This window comes from Oryza sativa, chromosome 5, assembly GCF_034140825.1.
Source record: "Oryza sativa Japonica Group chromosome 5, ASM3414082v1".
Taxonomy (NCBI): domain Eukaryota; kingdom Viridiplantae; phylum Streptophyta; class Magnoliopsida; order Poales; family Poaceae; genus Oryza; species Oryza sativa.
This window is the reverse complement of record NC_089039.1, coordinates 27,064,305-27,079,778: the sequence shown is the minus strand read 5'-3', so window position 1 is coordinate 27,079,778 and position 15,474 is coordinate 27,064,305. Positions and strand designations below refer to the sequence as shown.

The following is a 15,474-nucleotide window of genomic DNA, read 5'->3' as shown; positions in this document are numbered from 1 at the left end:
TAATTTTGTAGTTTTGTGATAGGCAAAGTAGAAAACTAGCAGGTTCATGTGTGTACGGTTACGCCCTTTTTACGGATACTATACCACTATATCACGGAATAGTAGCAAACAACAACAAACACACCAACAAAAGATGTCACAGCAAATGAATGCCAATGATGCAAGGATCCAGCTACAGCTGACCTTTGGTCTTGACTAACCAGGTTGTTGCTAATACATGAAACAAATTCTAATGGAAGTTACACAGGCATAGATAAACCACCAGGCTATAAACCATCTGCCTGCAGTGCGTCTGTTCAAACATCAAAGTGAAAGTACAACCTGGCAGCAAAACGTTTTGAAGCTAATTCAAGAAAGAAAAAAGATAGTTCAAGTTTAACCTAAACATGACTAATCGTCCTGCTCAACCTTCAGGCTCTGAAGCTTCGAGTCCAGCTCACCGTCATCCTCTTCCTCCTCTTCCTCTTCCTCATCATCTTCAGCCTCCCCCTCAGGGTCGTTCTCATCTAGTGGACCAAGCACCTCCACAGAGTTCTCACCACTCTTCAGAATATCTTTCACCTCATCAATCCCTTCGTCCGAGATGAAATTCCCGTTTATGTTCAGTTGCACAAAACCTGGCTTGTTTGCGATTGCCTGGGCAAAGCACCGAGCTCCCACCCTCTGCAGCATATTCGTGCTAACATCAAGCTCCTTCAGATCCTGGTGTCCATCTTCCAGTGATTTTGCAATCACCACAGCACCATCATCCTTCAGTTCATTCTCTGCCAAGGTCAACTTCTTAAGTGATTGCATTGCTGTCAGGCATTCTGCTAAAGCTTGGGATGCTTTGGCGTTAATTTCATTCCCAGCCATTTCAAGGACCTCCAACTGGGGTGCTGACTGTTTGAGGGTATTGATAATTGCTACAGTGCCCTTGTTCTCAAGATTGAGATCACTGAGATACAGCTCAACAAGATCAGGAAGTTTTGAAAGGGTTTTGCTGAGAGCCAACCCTGCCTCAACTCCAAACAAGTTGTCCCTGAGATCAAGTTTCTTCAGACGAGTACAAGTCCCTAATGCCTCAGCCAGAGCCACCCCACCATCAGATCCTATCCTTGTTGCTGAGCACCTGAAACTCTCTAGATTAGGAGAACGTTTAACCATCTCAGCAATAAACATAGCACCTTCATCCCCCGTCATATTGTTGTGGAAGTGGAGGATCTTAAGCTTCTCAGTTGAAGGAATAAGTTCAGAAAGAGCTTGTGCGGCTTCCTCTGATATACCATCATTCATCACATATAGTTCTTCCAGGTTGTCCTGTGATTTCAGGAGCTCTTCAAATGCTCTGACACCCTTCTCACCTAAAGCATTATCAGAGATGTTCAAGTATCTCAGTACAGCGCCTTCTAAAGCTTTTGAGAAGATGCGCATCACATCAAGGGCTTCATCCTCAGGTCTGCCAGCAACAAAATCTGATATATCCACCTCTGTGAGTTGCTTTTTGATTGATTCCAGAATAGGTCCAGCAACATTGGCAGCACCAATACCAAAGCTCCTGTTGCTGAAGCAAATCCGTTTATATGCATTTCCTGGTTTGATAAGCGGGCTCAAAAGTTCCTTCGCTTCATCTGCCTCAATAAACGCACGCTTGCCACCAGATATATCAAATACAGAATCAGCAGGCTCAAGAGGTGTATCAGCAACAGGTACTTCTGGTTCCACAGTGGTCCTTGGCCCTCTTTTCAGAACTTCCAGCATCAACTTGCTAGTTTCCTTTGCGTACAGCTGGACAGCAGAACTCCCATCCCCATCAGGCTCCTCCTTGAAATGCTCGTCTGCAGAGGCAAAGCATACCTCTTCGATCCTTTTAGCATTATCATGAGCCTCTTCCTTGCCCAAAAGGCCGTACTTGCGAGAAAATATGGACTCTGTGGAAAGGTTCTTGGTCATCCTCTCCACAAGCATGAGACGAGTGCTTTCACTTGGTGGCCACAGTTTGATGGAGAATGTCCGGGGTTGGAAATCTTGCTTAGTCGAATCCATGTGAAAATATGGCAGTAACAGCAACCTAAATGACAGATGATCAATTATTAGGATGATTGCAATAATAGAACATGAGGCAATAGCTGCAACATTTTAAAAAAATGCAAATAGTGTGGAAAACTAGTACTTGGAGTTCTATCCACCAAAGCATAGTACCAATGGGAGTAAACCTAAACAATAGCTAGCAAAAAGAATAATAAACTCTGCACTGTAACAGCAGGAAAAATAACAATTGTTATAATAGCAGGAAAAATAGCTATCACCAAGTGATTTCTCTGAAAATTCATTCAGCAGTTATAGGATGAGTTGCTATAATAGAAGATGAGGCAATAGCTGCAAATTTAAATAGAATAATGTAAGCAGTGTTGCATACTAGCAACTGAAGTTCTATCCGCCAAAACATAGTAACAATGGGAATACAACTAAACTAGCTAGCTGAAAAAAAAAGCCTGCACTGTAACAGCAGCAGCAGCAACAACAACTGCTCTTTTAGCAGGCATCACCAAGCGCTTCGTCAGAAGATTCATTTAGCAGTTATAGGATCATGATATCAGAGTTTCACTGAAAGAAAAGAATCAAAGCGAAAACGTGTGATGCTGCTATTCCATTATCAATCAGGCTAAACTTGCTTATGCTACTCACCCTACTACAAGCAGGGGCGGATCCAACTTGGGACACGAGGGTTCAATTCAGTTGAACCCCAAACTTTTGGGGAACAAACAAACAAACTGTTAATTGTATTAAGGCTAAGGATCTGAAATTAAGAGAAGAGCTTCTTCCAGATCTAGAAGAGAAGCTAGGGTTAACGAACGCAGGCAAATTCCAGGCAAAGGTAGGTCGGGGGAGAGAGATGGATCATCAGAAAGAGGATGCGGATGCTCACCAGGATCCCCTCCCCTGTTCAGCCGCGAGATGGCACGAGGAGCGGAGGAGACGACGAGGAGGGATTTACCCGCGGCGGAGGCGGAGGCGGCGGCGGGGGATGCGGCGCGCTAGGGTTTTTGGCTCTTTGGAATTTTGGTTGATGCGGCGGGCGCGGACGGGGCGAGGCGAGGCGAGGCTTATAGCTCGGTGACCCGGGCCGTAGCCACTGAACCGTGGGTCCCACGGCCCAACAAGTAGCGGGAGGGGAACAGAAAAAAAAAAGTAAATTTTACTCCCTCCGTCGTATAATGATGCAGCAACCTAAAATACGATGGATCTCATCCCGTCCTAGGTTGCTATATTATGGGGCGGAGGGGGAGTATAGAACTAGCGATGCTTCGATTAGACTATCACAAAACTACAGAATCGATACATTACAATATAATTTATCATAAAACTACATATTATAGAGTTTAATCTGTCATGTTATAGCTATAGATGCTATGGTTTGGTGATTAAATTGGCACTAAATCTATAGTTTTTATTACTTTTGTGATACTCTGTGGTGAATTTGTATACCTCCTCACTACCAAAATATTGCCCATCCTAAATACCCCATCCGTTCCATTATAAATACAATCGTAAGGGCATGTTTGGTACAGCTCCAACTCCTAAATTTAACTCCAGGAGTTGGGTCTGGAGTGGAGTTGTGGAGCTGCCTAAACCCAGCTCCACAACTCCAGTTCATTTTATGAGAGAGCTCCACCCAACTCCACTCCCAGTTTTGGTGGAGCTGAAACTATTTGGCTGAGCTCCAGCTCCAGGAGGGGTGAAGCTGGAGCTGGAGCTGTGCCAAACAGGCCCTAAGTTTCCGCGCCTAATTTTGATCGTTCGTCTAATTTGAAAAAAAATTTAATTAGTATTTTTTTTGTTGCTAATGAGATGATAAAATATGAATAGTACTTTACTCATGACTTATGCTTTTAATTTCTTTCAAAAAATCTATTATATTATTAAAGGAATAGAAAAGGAAGCCTCCACGTTCGCTCTCATGGCCTAGAAATTCTCACATTAATCGGAGAAAAAGAAAAAGCAGAGTCCATATAGAAATACAATTTAGAAATAGCTGAAATTCGGAATTAAAAATAAGAAATATTAGAAGAGGAGACTAGAGTCCATATAGAAATACATTTAGAAATAGCTGAAATTCGGAATAAAAAAAGGAATATTAGAAGAGGAGACTAGAGTCTATATAGAAATACATTTATAAATAGCTGAAATTCGGAATTAAAAAAAAGGAATATTAGAAGAGGAAACTAGGGTCCATATAGAAATACATTTAGAAATAGCTGAAATTCAGAATTAAAAAATAAGGAATATTATAAGAGGAGACTAGAGTCCATATAGAAATACAATTAGGAAATAATTGAAATTCAGAATTAAAAAATAAGGAATATTAGAAGAGGAGACTAGAGTCCATATAAAAATACAATTAGGAAATAACTGAAATTCGGAATCAAAAATAAGGAATATTAGAAGTAGAGTATAGAGCCCATATAGAAATACAATTAGGAAATAACTGAAATTCGGAATTAAAAATAAGGAATATTAGAAGTAGAGTATAGAGTACATATAGAAATACAATTAGAAAATAATATAAATTTGGAATTAAAAATAAGGAATATTAGAAGTAGAGTATAGAGTCCATATAGGAATTTAAAACTAACAAAAATTTGAAATAAACATGATAAAATTAAAAGTAGAGTTTGGAGTCCATATAAAAATACAATTTATAAATAACTAAAATTCGAAATTAAGAAAAACATGGGAAGAAGAGTTTAAGGTCAATATAGGAATACAATTTAGAAGTAACTGAAATTCAAACTTAAAAATTAAAGAATATTGAAAGATGAGTTTAGAGTGAACATAGAAATACAATTAAAAATAATAAAAATTTAGAAATAAAAATAAATAATATTGGAAAAAGAGCATAGAGTCTATATAGAAATACAATTTATAAAAAATTCGAAATTAAAAAAAAAGAAATATTAAAAGACGAGTCTAGAGTCCATATAGGAATAAATATAATTTACAAATAACTAAAAATTGATATTAAAAATGATTAATGACTAACAGATATATAAAATATAATATGAAAATTCAGAAATAAAAATAAATAATATTGAAAGAAGAGCATAGAGTCTATATAGAAATACAATTTACAGAAAATTCAGAATTAAAATAAAATATTAAAAGACGAGTGTAGAGTCCATATAGGAATATATATAATTTACAAATAACTAAAATTTGATATTAAAAATAATTAATAACTAACACGTATATAAAATATAATATGAATATTACATATTAGTGGTTTTGTAAAGTTATTGCAAAATTTAAAATTATGTTGTTATTTTAATATATTTGAATAATATAATGAGAAAACATATATGCTATTATATGAGAGAAAATATAATGATGCTAGCGGCGCAATCTGCACGGGCCAATATGCTAGTTTTTAAATAAAATGGACGGTCAAAGTTAGGCGCGGAAAACCATGGCTGCACTTAAAATGGGACGTAAGGAATAGCAAACATTTTAAGACGTAGTTCTAGAGAAATTTCACGTTAAATATATAGTTTTATATATCTCTAGTTTTTTTTATAATAGTTTTGTGAAATGTAATCAAAATAATTCCTGAATCCATCTAACTCCAACGTCGTCTCCGATCTCCCCGTCCATCTCCCTCTCCGCCTCCGCCAACGCGAACGCCCAGAGGTGCACGAGAGCGCGCGCGCCGCGCCGCGCCTCGCCTCGCTGATCCGGCAAGCAAACCGCGGCGCCGCGACGCGACGCGAACCCCGCCGCGCCGCGAGTGTGGGGGAGCACGAATGGTAGCCGGCCGCGGTTAGGTAGGTGGGCGCCGCGGGGTGTCGATAGCTCCGGAGGGTGGGGGTGGGGGGAGCAGATCCAGATCCAGCGAGGGCGCGAGCAATGGCGGCGGGGGCGGTGTCGGCGCTGTTCCTGCTCGACATCAAGGGCCGCGTCCTCGTCTGGCGCGACTACCGCGGCGACGTCTCCGCGCTCCAGGCCGAGCGCTTCTTCACCAAGCTCCTCGACAAGGAGGTAATGCAATGCCCCCTCCATTTCACCTAGATCTGTGCAAATGCCGGGCTTCTCGATGAGCTTTTTGCCCTGTGTGATCAGAGCGACGCGGAGGTGCTCTCCCCCGTCGTCCACGATGACGCCGGCGTCTCCTACATGTTCATCCAGCACAACAATGTGTTCCTCCTCACCGCGTCCCGTCAGAACTGCAACGCCGCCAGCATACTCCTCTTCCTCCACCGCGTCGTCGATGTATGGGTTGCTGCCCCCATCTTCACAGCAACATTCTGCGTTTGTTAGTATGGACAATGCCATTGGATTTTGTTCATATGATTTGTGTGTGTGTGGGCGTAGGTGTTCAAGCATTACTTCGAGGAGCTGGAGGAGGAATCATTGAGGGACAACTTCGTCGTTGTGGTATGTGCGCTTGCGTGTTACGTGAACTGAGTACTGGGTCTGGTTCAATCGGAATTGCCGTGTCACTGAAATTGGAGGGTTGATGTCATTTGCTGTGTGTGTAGTATGAGTTGCTTGATGAGATGATGGATTTCGGGTACCCACAATACACGGAAGCAATGATCCTGAGCGAGTTCATTAAAACGGACGCGTACAGGATGGAGGTCACTCAGAGGCCGCCCATGGCAGTGACAAATGCTGTGTCATGGAGGAGCGAGGGGATTCGGTACAAGAAGAATGAAGTCTGATACACTACACCTGTATTTTTATTTTTTTGGTTCACATGAACGTGTGATGGATTTAGAAAATTATCAACATTTTGTGCTGCAGGTGTTCTTGGATGTGGTGGAGAGTGTCAATATCCTCGTTAACAGCAATGGGCAGATAGTGAGGTCTGATGTCATCGGTGAGCTGAAAATGCGAACCTTTCTAAGGTAGTAACTGCATGGTCATTCTCATATCACAAATTCACATTGTGCTGATAACTCAGCTGCTTCAGTAATAATTTAATGGGAGTTGCAGTTAGAGGGATGCGAAACACTGTTTTTATATGATGTATCCAACCCATTATTGTGAACTTCTAGTTTAACTGTTTATCACATCACTGAAGCAAGTTGATATTGATGAATAAAGACTATTAAATTGTGTATACAATATTCTGCCAACTATGAGTCTACGACATATATGTTGCAACCATGTCAAATAAATGTAGGTAATGTAATTCTCATCCAGATAATAGCATCAAACAGTACATAAAAATGAACTTTGTTGCAGTATGTAATAATGCTCTAATTGGACTAGTCATTGACCTGACTAGTTTGTATTTCAGACTATCTGTTGGATTGTCCAAGATATCGTTAGACTATATGTTTCCCAAGTACCCAGTTACGTTATGAATGCTAAGTGGACTAGCCATTGAACTGACTAGTTTGTTTTTCAGACGATCTGGTAGATTGTCCAAAATATATGTTCAACTTATGCATCATAGCTAATATCCATCTGCTTGTACAGTGGAATGCCCGAGTGCAAACTGGGGTTGAATGATAGGGTTCTCTTGGAGGCTCAAGGCCGAACAACTAAAGGAAAAGCAATAGATTTGGACGATATCAAATTCCATCAGTAAGATACTAACATACAGTATAACTATGATGGTTCTTTATCAAATGTAATTCATTTCTATTACATCATCCATGTTACAACTCTGAATTGGCCAAACCTTCGTTAGGTGTGTTCGGTTGGCCAGATTTGAGAATGACAGGACTATATCCTTCATTCCTCCAGATGGATCATTTGATCTGATGACTTACAGACTTAGCACCCAGGTTTGTCCCTGCTTGATCTTTGCTGCTAGTATAGCGCTAGGTTATGATCTATATTTCACCTAATCTATCTTCCTCTGGTCCCTCCCACAGGTGAAACCTCTTATCTGGGTAGAAGCACAAGTGGAGAAACATTCAAGAAGTCGGATACAGATCACAGTGAAGACAAGAAGTCAGTTCAAAGAAAGGAGGTGTTATTTTATTTTATTTTCTTAAAAAAGCGATAATGTCTCTGCATCAGTGTCTTAGTTCCAGACAAGTTACTGTTATTGTTTTTTCTCATTTCCAGCACAGCAACAAATGTAGAAATTGAAGTACCAGTGCCTGAGGATTCGACAAACCCAAATATAAGAACTTCAATGGGCTCTGCGGCATATGCACCTGAGAGAGATGCGATGGTCTGGAAAATAAAATCATTTCCTGGTGGCAAGGTAAGTGCTGAGTTGATACCAACTTACCACTTTGCCTTTCACTTTTGTGCTATGTCCATCAACTCTAATTTCCTAGAATCTCTCCATTAGGAATATATGTGTAGAGCAGAATTTAGCCTTCCAAGCATAACATCAGAAGATGGAATGCCTGAAAAGAAGGCTCCGATACGTGTGAAATTTGAGATACCGTATTTTACCGTGTCGGGTATTCAGGTAACATACCAAATTATGTTGCACATCTCTTACCACTATGTTTGGAACTTCCTTTGGTATCCTACTCCTTTATTGACTTTGTGCTTTTGCAGGTTCGCTATCTGAAAATCATCGAAAAGAGTGGATATCAGGCCCTTCCTTGGGTTCGATACATCACAATGGCTGGTGAATATGAGTTGAGACTCATCTGATTTTCACACCTCTGGTTGCTGGAAGAAATGATTGATTTCCTGGAGTCCAAGCCTCCCAGGGGGCGTTTACAGAGGCAACTCAGACGAACATTCACTCGCTGGATGGGCTCCCGAGGCTTCATGGTTCCATCTCGCGCAAGCGAGGAAAGCTGCTGACAGCCATGTTATTGATTTTACCCATGTTTTGCTGCAAGTTTGTCATCAGTATAGGTCCCCAGAATCTTCATTTCTTTTCTGCGTTTTGTTCCCAGCCGATATCTCTTGTATCATTGTAAAATTTATTTAATCAACTGATGTCACAAGCTTGGATTTTTTTTTGTATCTCCTGTACCTAATTAACAAGCTTGGATCATGTATACCACTATGTATATCTCTCCTTTCCATCATGCTTTCTTGTGTCAAGTTTGATCATGTCAGGTTGATGCATGGGCATGAACAGTGTAGCAAGATCTTAGCAGCGCTACGGCAAAGCCTCTGCACCAAGGGCATGTTTGGTTGCTACCCTGAGTGTATGCCTGAGTAAAAGTGGTACTTGAGACTTCAATGAATTTTTTTTATGCTTTTTGCCTGATGAGGCGTCCCTGAGTTTTCTCATTTTTGTAGAAGGCCTGGAGCCCTGGACTAAACAGGATTGTCGCGCTTGAAATTAGCTCCGGCCACTAATTTCGAGCGCATGAGCCAGGCTAGTGAAATTGGCGGATAAGCTTAGGTCAGGCAGGTGCTTTAAGCATCATCAGGCGTATCTCTGGCATGCATCTGGTCAGGCAGATGTTACTCAGGCTATGTTAGAGTTTGATAGCATTGCTTTCTCGTATGCTCCTCGGTCCAGTAATTCTTGTGCTCATGATCTGGCCCAGATGAGGGTGAAGGGGGACCCGGATTGGTTCGGCATATGGACTGATCCCCTCCCCGAGTTTGTAACTCGCCTGGTTGCTCGTGACATCACTGAGCCAACCGCGAAATAAAGTTGGGAACCTGAATATAAAAAAAAAAGGCCCAAATCACTGATGTATATGCAGCCTTCGACTGTCACTCACCGATCTGCCAAGCTGGCGGGTCCTAGGGGTGGTTTGATTTACTCTCAAACTTTGCTAGAGGTTGTCAATCTCATGTTAGACAAGTTTGATTAAGTAAACTTCTTGTTGGTTCATAACCATACCTGTGGCATGATTCTCTCTCAGTCTCATGGTCCATATATCGCCAACTAAAAAAAGTATGGCACTAGCTAAGATGTGTCTATTTTTTTACTAGCTATACAATTTAGATAATTGTGGAAAAAAATGGTAATTTTAGTATAGCATCCAAATTCCAAACAACACCTTTTTTTTTTCTACCGGAGCAGCATGTTGAGCGGTCAAAAAATATTATGTGGCATGTAGGGGAGCCTATGAGCATGTAGTGATTCTATCAATGTCTAGTGATACTTTTCATGAATGTCATGTTTGGTTGCCTGTATCAAGCCTGGCTCGCATCCCTCATGCAGCTTTGGGTCGTTTGGTTGCCTACACCAGTCCATGTGACAAGCTAAACGGATAAAAAAACAATGTGTTTTAGTTCACGCTAAAACTGAAAATTTGGTTGAAATTGGAACGATGTGACGGAAAATTTAGAAGTTTATGTGTGTAGGAAAGTTTTGATGTGATGGAAAAATTGAAAGTTTGAAGAAATATTTTGTAACTAAACAAGGCAAAAGTTGAGCAGGAATGCTTGATTTGAGCTGTGCTGCTCGATCATGACCGTACGTGGGTAGGAGATAGGGCCACCACCCTACCCCTTGTCCCCTTCTTACTTCTCCTGCAAGTGACGAGGCAATGAACACGACGATGACGAACCCGACGGAGGGCACGGTGTACGACACATCCACCTTGTCGCTACACCCCTCCTGTTTTCAGAGCTCCAGAAATTTACTAGCTCATTGACTCATTGAGTCATTGGTTCTGAATTTCTAATGAATGATGAATACAATCATGTCCATTGAAAATATTCTTTTATTAATCAAGATGCCTAATATATATTCACTTCATTGTATAATACTCCCTCCATCCCATAATATAAAGCATGGCCAAACTTGGCATAATCTTCGACACTAATCTTTGACTTATAATTTCTCATATACTATAAGGTTTATTGTAACAAAATTATAACCATCTTAAAGTAAATTTAAATGTCAATCCAATGATATAAATTTTAGTAAAAAAATAATTTATATTATAATAATCATTGGTCAAATGTTTTTAAAGTTGAATTTTGGAATGTGTGCACGCCTTATATTATAGGATAGAGGGAGTATATAACATCTTTAATTTGACTTTTGAATAGGCATTTCATCATTCTTCTTATTCAATTCTTTTACCAATAAAATATAAGTCATGTTTTTCAATTTATTATACAAATAAAATTTAAGCCATGTATAAAATACCTTAAATGATAAAACAATCATTAATAGTAAATAAATGACAATTACGTGATAGTTTTAAATAAAATAATTAGTTAAATATATGTCTAGAAGTTAACGGACATTGTATCTTTATCTTTACCTACTTAAAAAATTGGTAGTGTTTTTACGTCCATCAATCCAACGGTCATGACCTCCAACAGATCCAACAACTAGATCGCTACTCCTCGACTCCTTCCCCTCGCTTACTGCCTCTGCCCCCACTTCCCGAGTCAGAGTCGAAGTTGATGAGTAGGAAAGAAGCCATGTCGGACATGGAGAGGGAAAGAGGAGTGTTGATTTGTTGATGGATCCGATTTCAATCACCCTAAACAAAATCAGTATTACCAAAAAAAAGAGAGGAAGAGATCGACCGATTGATTTCTTGGGCTGAGGTGATTTGGACGATATGAGTAGGGGTGCGATGCATGGCCAACATGCAGCAACATGTGGCGACAAGAGAGCTCTCGGTCAGTGTCGGCTACTTTGTGAGGAGGCGGTGGAGGGGAGGTCTGGCAATGGCTTCCTATCTTATCGATGAACCTTATCGATGTTGCATCTTTACAATGATAAGCTACGTCATGTGATTATTATTATTGTTGTAAAAACGTGAAATAATACGTGGTTTAATATGTTTGCCTTCACTCGTTGCAAAGTAAGATATTCTTGTTAGTACGTTAAAAGAAAAGAGAAGTGCATACGATGTCGGTCGTTGAATTCGCCATATATATTAATCACCTTAAAAATTAAGATAGCATACTACATTTTTGTTCTCCAGCCTTTTTTTTATATTTTTTTTTCACAAGTGCGAGATACGCCACCACTTCTGTGATCTGTTGATCGATCTTACACATATGCATGCGTGCGTACACACATAACGCGCGGACGCATGCATGAGCTAGGTGTAATTTTATAGTTGATCAATCATTCATATCGATTGATGATCAGTTGGCTAATTATAGCTTGAGCTTGGCGGCGATGGCGAGGGCGCCGGTGACGACGCGGTTGACGTTGTTCTTGGTGGCCTTGAGCGCGAGGCTGGGCTCCAGCTCCCGCTCCTCGTAGGCGTTGCCGCAGTCGCCGGTGAAGGTGGTCGCCGCCGACATCTTGGTGATGAGGCTCGCCTTGCTGTCGTTGGCGTCGATGCAGCGCTGCACCTCCTGCAGCGCCGACACCGTGCTGTCGTACCCTTCCTTGCAGGTGTCCAGGATGGACTCCATCGGCGTCCCCTTCTCCGCCGCCCTCGCCGCCGCCTCGAACCTCGCCCTCGCCGCCTTCGCCTTCCTCATCGACAGCTTCACCGCCGCCGTCAGGAGCTCCTTCGGCGAGCTCACCCCCGGCAGCTTCCTCAGCGTGTTGCACATCTTCTTGTTACCCGCCTGCATCAACATCAATAGACAGACTGTTCATCCATGACATGAGCAGTAAGTAATTTTCTGACCATTTCTGGAGCGGGAGTGGATTTTAATCCCTCGAGGAACATCATTCCCTCATTGTTTACATGTCACTCAAATAGTTATAAAAAAATTAAAAAAAATTCGAGAAGATGTATTAACATGTTATATATCACTTCACAAATATCCAAGTTCAAATTAAACATCTATATTTGGTTTAATTTATTTTTTTCGTTGCGAGATACAGAAGTTGAATTTGAACGTGTATGTTTGTGGGGTGATATATCACAGGTTAACACGTCTTCTTAATTTTTTTAATTTTTTTATAATTATTTAAGTGACATATAAATACGAGGGACCCTCTCGAGCGATCAAAATAAGCTTCCATGGACAATAGTGTCGTCACTCACCGCGACATGATCGCAGGTCCAGGCGCACTCGTCGACGACGGCGCCGGTGATCTTGCGGCCATTGTCGATGATGGCACCGAGTGGGTTGGTGATCAGGTTGGTCGGAGCGACGTCGATAGGTCCAACCCGGGCCTCAACGACAGCGGCAGCGGCGAAGGCGGCGACGACGACGACGGAGATGATGACGAATCGCGCCATGGTGTAATGTGTTATTTTGCTCTTCCTTTCTCTCTTTTTTTTGGCCGCCCTCGATGGTTAAATTGAGGGATATAAGAGAGACGGCCAAGAAAGAGAGTAGAAAGAGAGGCAAAAGGCTGAGAAGCTAAAAGGTTTGGTGATGGCTTGGCTTCTCCGACAAGCTGAGTACGGTTTATATAGGGGAGAGGTAAAGGTAAATGAATGGCCATGGTTTCTTTCAGGTTGGGTGGTTGCATGCCATGGGTCATGGTTATTTTCAGATTTTGGTGGTTGCATACCATGGGCTCTCCTTGGTTTCAGGCTGTCTTGGCTAAACTTGGTGTTGCCTTTTTTTTTTCTTTTATTGTTTATAAGAACTTTGTACATATTTTTTAAAATTAAACTTGTAACTTATTTTTTTTTTATGAATGTTTCGACAACGCCAAAATTAGCGATGTATGATTTGTTTTCTAAAAATAAATTAGATCTAGCCGTATAATTTGCACCACCATCCAGCTAGTTTATTTATTTTTTTATAAGAGTACAGAAGGGCAACATGTCAAAAATCTATACCATGATTTCCGCAATGCTTGCCCGCCATAACATTTTAATTAAACTAGTTGGCACCATGTGTGCGCCTTACAGTGGGATTCATTAGTTCTATCGTCAACCAAAATCAAAGTTCTAAAGGATTAGATGCAACTCTATGGTTGTGTTATTTACCCTATCTGCCTAACTCATCTCCCTCATTTTCCATGTACACGCTTCCCAAACTACTAAACAGTATGTTCTTAAAAAAATCTATACGAAAGTTGCTTTAGAAAATCATGTTAATGCATTTTTTAAAAAATAGTTAATACTTAATTAGCTATATGCTAATAAATCTTTCTGTTTTACGTGCGTGACGGATTTAGTTCCCAACACCAACAACCGAACGCAGCCTATGTATATACAAAATACTAATGTAGCTTCATATGTACCTTCAATATTACAATACAAGTATTGATATATGAATGTTATTGTTCATATGTAATCTAGATATCGTTGTAATTACTACAATCTCAAGTTTGATCTGAAAATGGGTTTGGGTTAGTGACTCCCAATAATTATATGCTATCTAATTATTCATAATAAAACAAAGCTCACATCTTAAACAATAATTGGAATCGTATTAAAAAAAGATAAGTTAGCATTATATTTGAGGACTTAGGAAGGAAAAGCATGGTGCTATGTGCAAAATGGGTAAAGATTCTTGATCGAGCGACAGTTATCTTTTTATTAATAAATTTGAAGGCTTACTACATGTTTTACTCTATAGAAGTAAATGCTCCTAACTAAGAGTACCAACTCCTACCCCTCTCTCAAAGTAGAGGGAAATTTGTCCATGTAACTATATGTGCACAAAATCCCAGCTTTTTTGGAATGCAGGATTTTAGAAACACACGAATGTGAAAAAATATGGGTGAATAGCTAATTTAGTCCCTCAAGTTTTAGCGAAGGCTCAATTTGGTCCTTCACGTTTCATTTTGTCCACATAGGTCCTTCAAATATTTGTTTTGGCTTAAAATCATCCTTGGGTCCACTTAATATGCCATATGGCTATTTCTAGTCAATATTTCTATTAGAAAATATCATTTTTGCCCTTAATTTGTATACATCTATATACTAGAAAAGAGAAAGCCAACATGAATAAACAACATTATAGATGTACTTCCCATTATTTCAATATGTGCACATGAAACTTAAGCAATGGCTATCGTATACACTTGTTAGTGCATAATTTTTTTTCGTTTTACATAATATACTATGTATTATCTATAAAAAATTCAAGCATGCAATTTTTCTCTTATATATGTGAATGATGAGGGATATAAGTGTCATTTATGAAGAGAGTTGTTGGTTCAAGGATAAGTTTGAACTAAAATGAAAGAGCAATTTTACAGTCCTTGAGGAGGTACCATGAGGTACCAAAAATTTAGTGTAAAATTTGGTACCCCATGGTACCTCATAGTACCTAGGTACCAAGAGGTACCAAATTTACAATAGAAAAAAGGTACCTCATAGTAGCTCCTCAAGAACCGTAAAATTGCCCAAAATGAAAACTTGAAAGACTAATATGGATAGATTGAAACATCAAGGACTAAACCGAACCTCAGATGAAACTTGGAGGACTACTTTGGCTATTCACCCAAAAAATATAGAATTACAGTAGTGTAAATCAGGAAACCATAAGCTCCAAAGTTTGTTTCTCGATTTATCCGCATCAGCCAAAGTTTCAATTTTAAAAACATTAATTTTGATGTTTTATTTTCTAATATTTTAATTTATCTTTTCAGCATTACTAGCTTTTAATTGCTGATAACAAATATGAATGTTTTACTCGCAAATTATTTTTTCTGCTAATAAGCGCTATTACCTCCGTTACAAAATATAGCAATCTAGAACGGAATGAGAC

At 40.0% G+C, this 15,474-nt stretch overlaps 3 protein-coding genes across 3 annotated transcripts; 1 reads left to right on the top strand and 2 right to left on the bottom strand.

The window, feature by feature from the left end:
• Window positions 1-136: 136 nt before the first annotated feature.
• On the bottom strand, window positions 137-3,060 carry LOC4339487 (RAN GTPase-activating protein 1). Its single transcript, XM_015784667.3, has 2 exons — window positions 2,909-3,060; window positions 137-2,050 (listed from the first exon to the last, which is right to left on the bottom strand). The coding sequence occupies exon 2, from the start codon at window positions 2,023-2,025 to the stop codon at window positions 391-393; it is 1,635 nt and encodes a 544-aa protein (XP_015640153.1). The 5' UTR covers window positions 2,026-2,050; window positions 2,909-3,060; the 3' UTR covers window positions 137-390.
• Window positions 3,061-5,610: 2,550 nt separating this feature from the next.
• On the top strand, window positions 5,611-9,006 carry LOC4339486 (AP-1 complex subunit mu-2). Its single transcript, XM_015782448.2, has 11 exons — window positions 5,611-6,015; window positions 6,097-6,246; window positions 6,349-6,411; window positions 6,516-6,692; window positions 6,781-6,884; window positions 7,462-7,569; window positions 7,676-7,772; window positions 7,863-7,960; window positions 8,059-8,200; window positions 8,291-8,413; window positions 8,506-9,006. The coding sequence occupies exons 1-11, from the start codon at window positions 5,884-5,886 to the stop codon at window positions 8,602-8,604; spliced, it is 1,293 nt and encodes a 430-aa protein (XP_015637934.1). The 5' UTR covers window positions 5,611-5,883; the 3' UTR covers window positions 8,605-9,006.
• A 2,737-nt stretch (window positions 9,007-11,743) lies between these two features.
• Window positions 11,744-13,218, bottom strand: LOC4339485 (uncharacterized). The gene is made up of 2 exons (XM_015783378.3): window positions 12,843-13,218; window positions 11,744-12,417 (listed from the first exon to the last, which is right to left on the bottom strand). The coding sequence occupies exons 1-2, from the start codon at window positions 13,038-13,040 to the stop codon at window positions 11,995-11,997; spliced, it is 621 nt and encodes a 206-aa protein (XP_015638864.1). The 5' UTR covers window positions 13,041-13,218; the 3' UTR covers window positions 11,744-11,994.
• Window positions 13,219-15,474: the final 2,256 nt, after the last annotated feature.

Coding starts and splice junctions, on each gene's coding strand:
- LOC4339487 (XM_015784667.3), bottom strand. CDS start 2,025: ATGGATTCGACTAAGCAAGATTTCCAACCCCGGACATTCTCCATCAAA.
- LOC4339486 (XM_015782448.2), top strand. CDS start 5,884: ATGGCGGCGGGGGCGGTGTCGGCGCTGTTCCTGCTCGACATCAAGGGC. Junction 6,885..7,461: donor AAAATGCGAACCTTTCTAAG/GTAGTAACTGCA, acceptor CTGCTTGTACAG/TGGAATGCCCGAGTGCAAAC. Junction 8,414..8,505: donor TTACCGTGTCGGGTATTCAG/GTAACATACCAA, acceptor GTGCTTTTGCAG/GTTCGCTATCTGAAAATCAT.
- LOC4339485 (XM_015783378.3), bottom strand. CDS start 13,040: ATGGCGCGATTCGTCATCATCTCCGTCGTCGTCGTCGCCGCCTTCGCC. Junction 12,418..12,842: donor GGACCTGCGATCATGTCGCG/GTGAGTGACGAC, acceptor ATGTTGATGCAG/GCGGGTAACAAGAAGATGTG.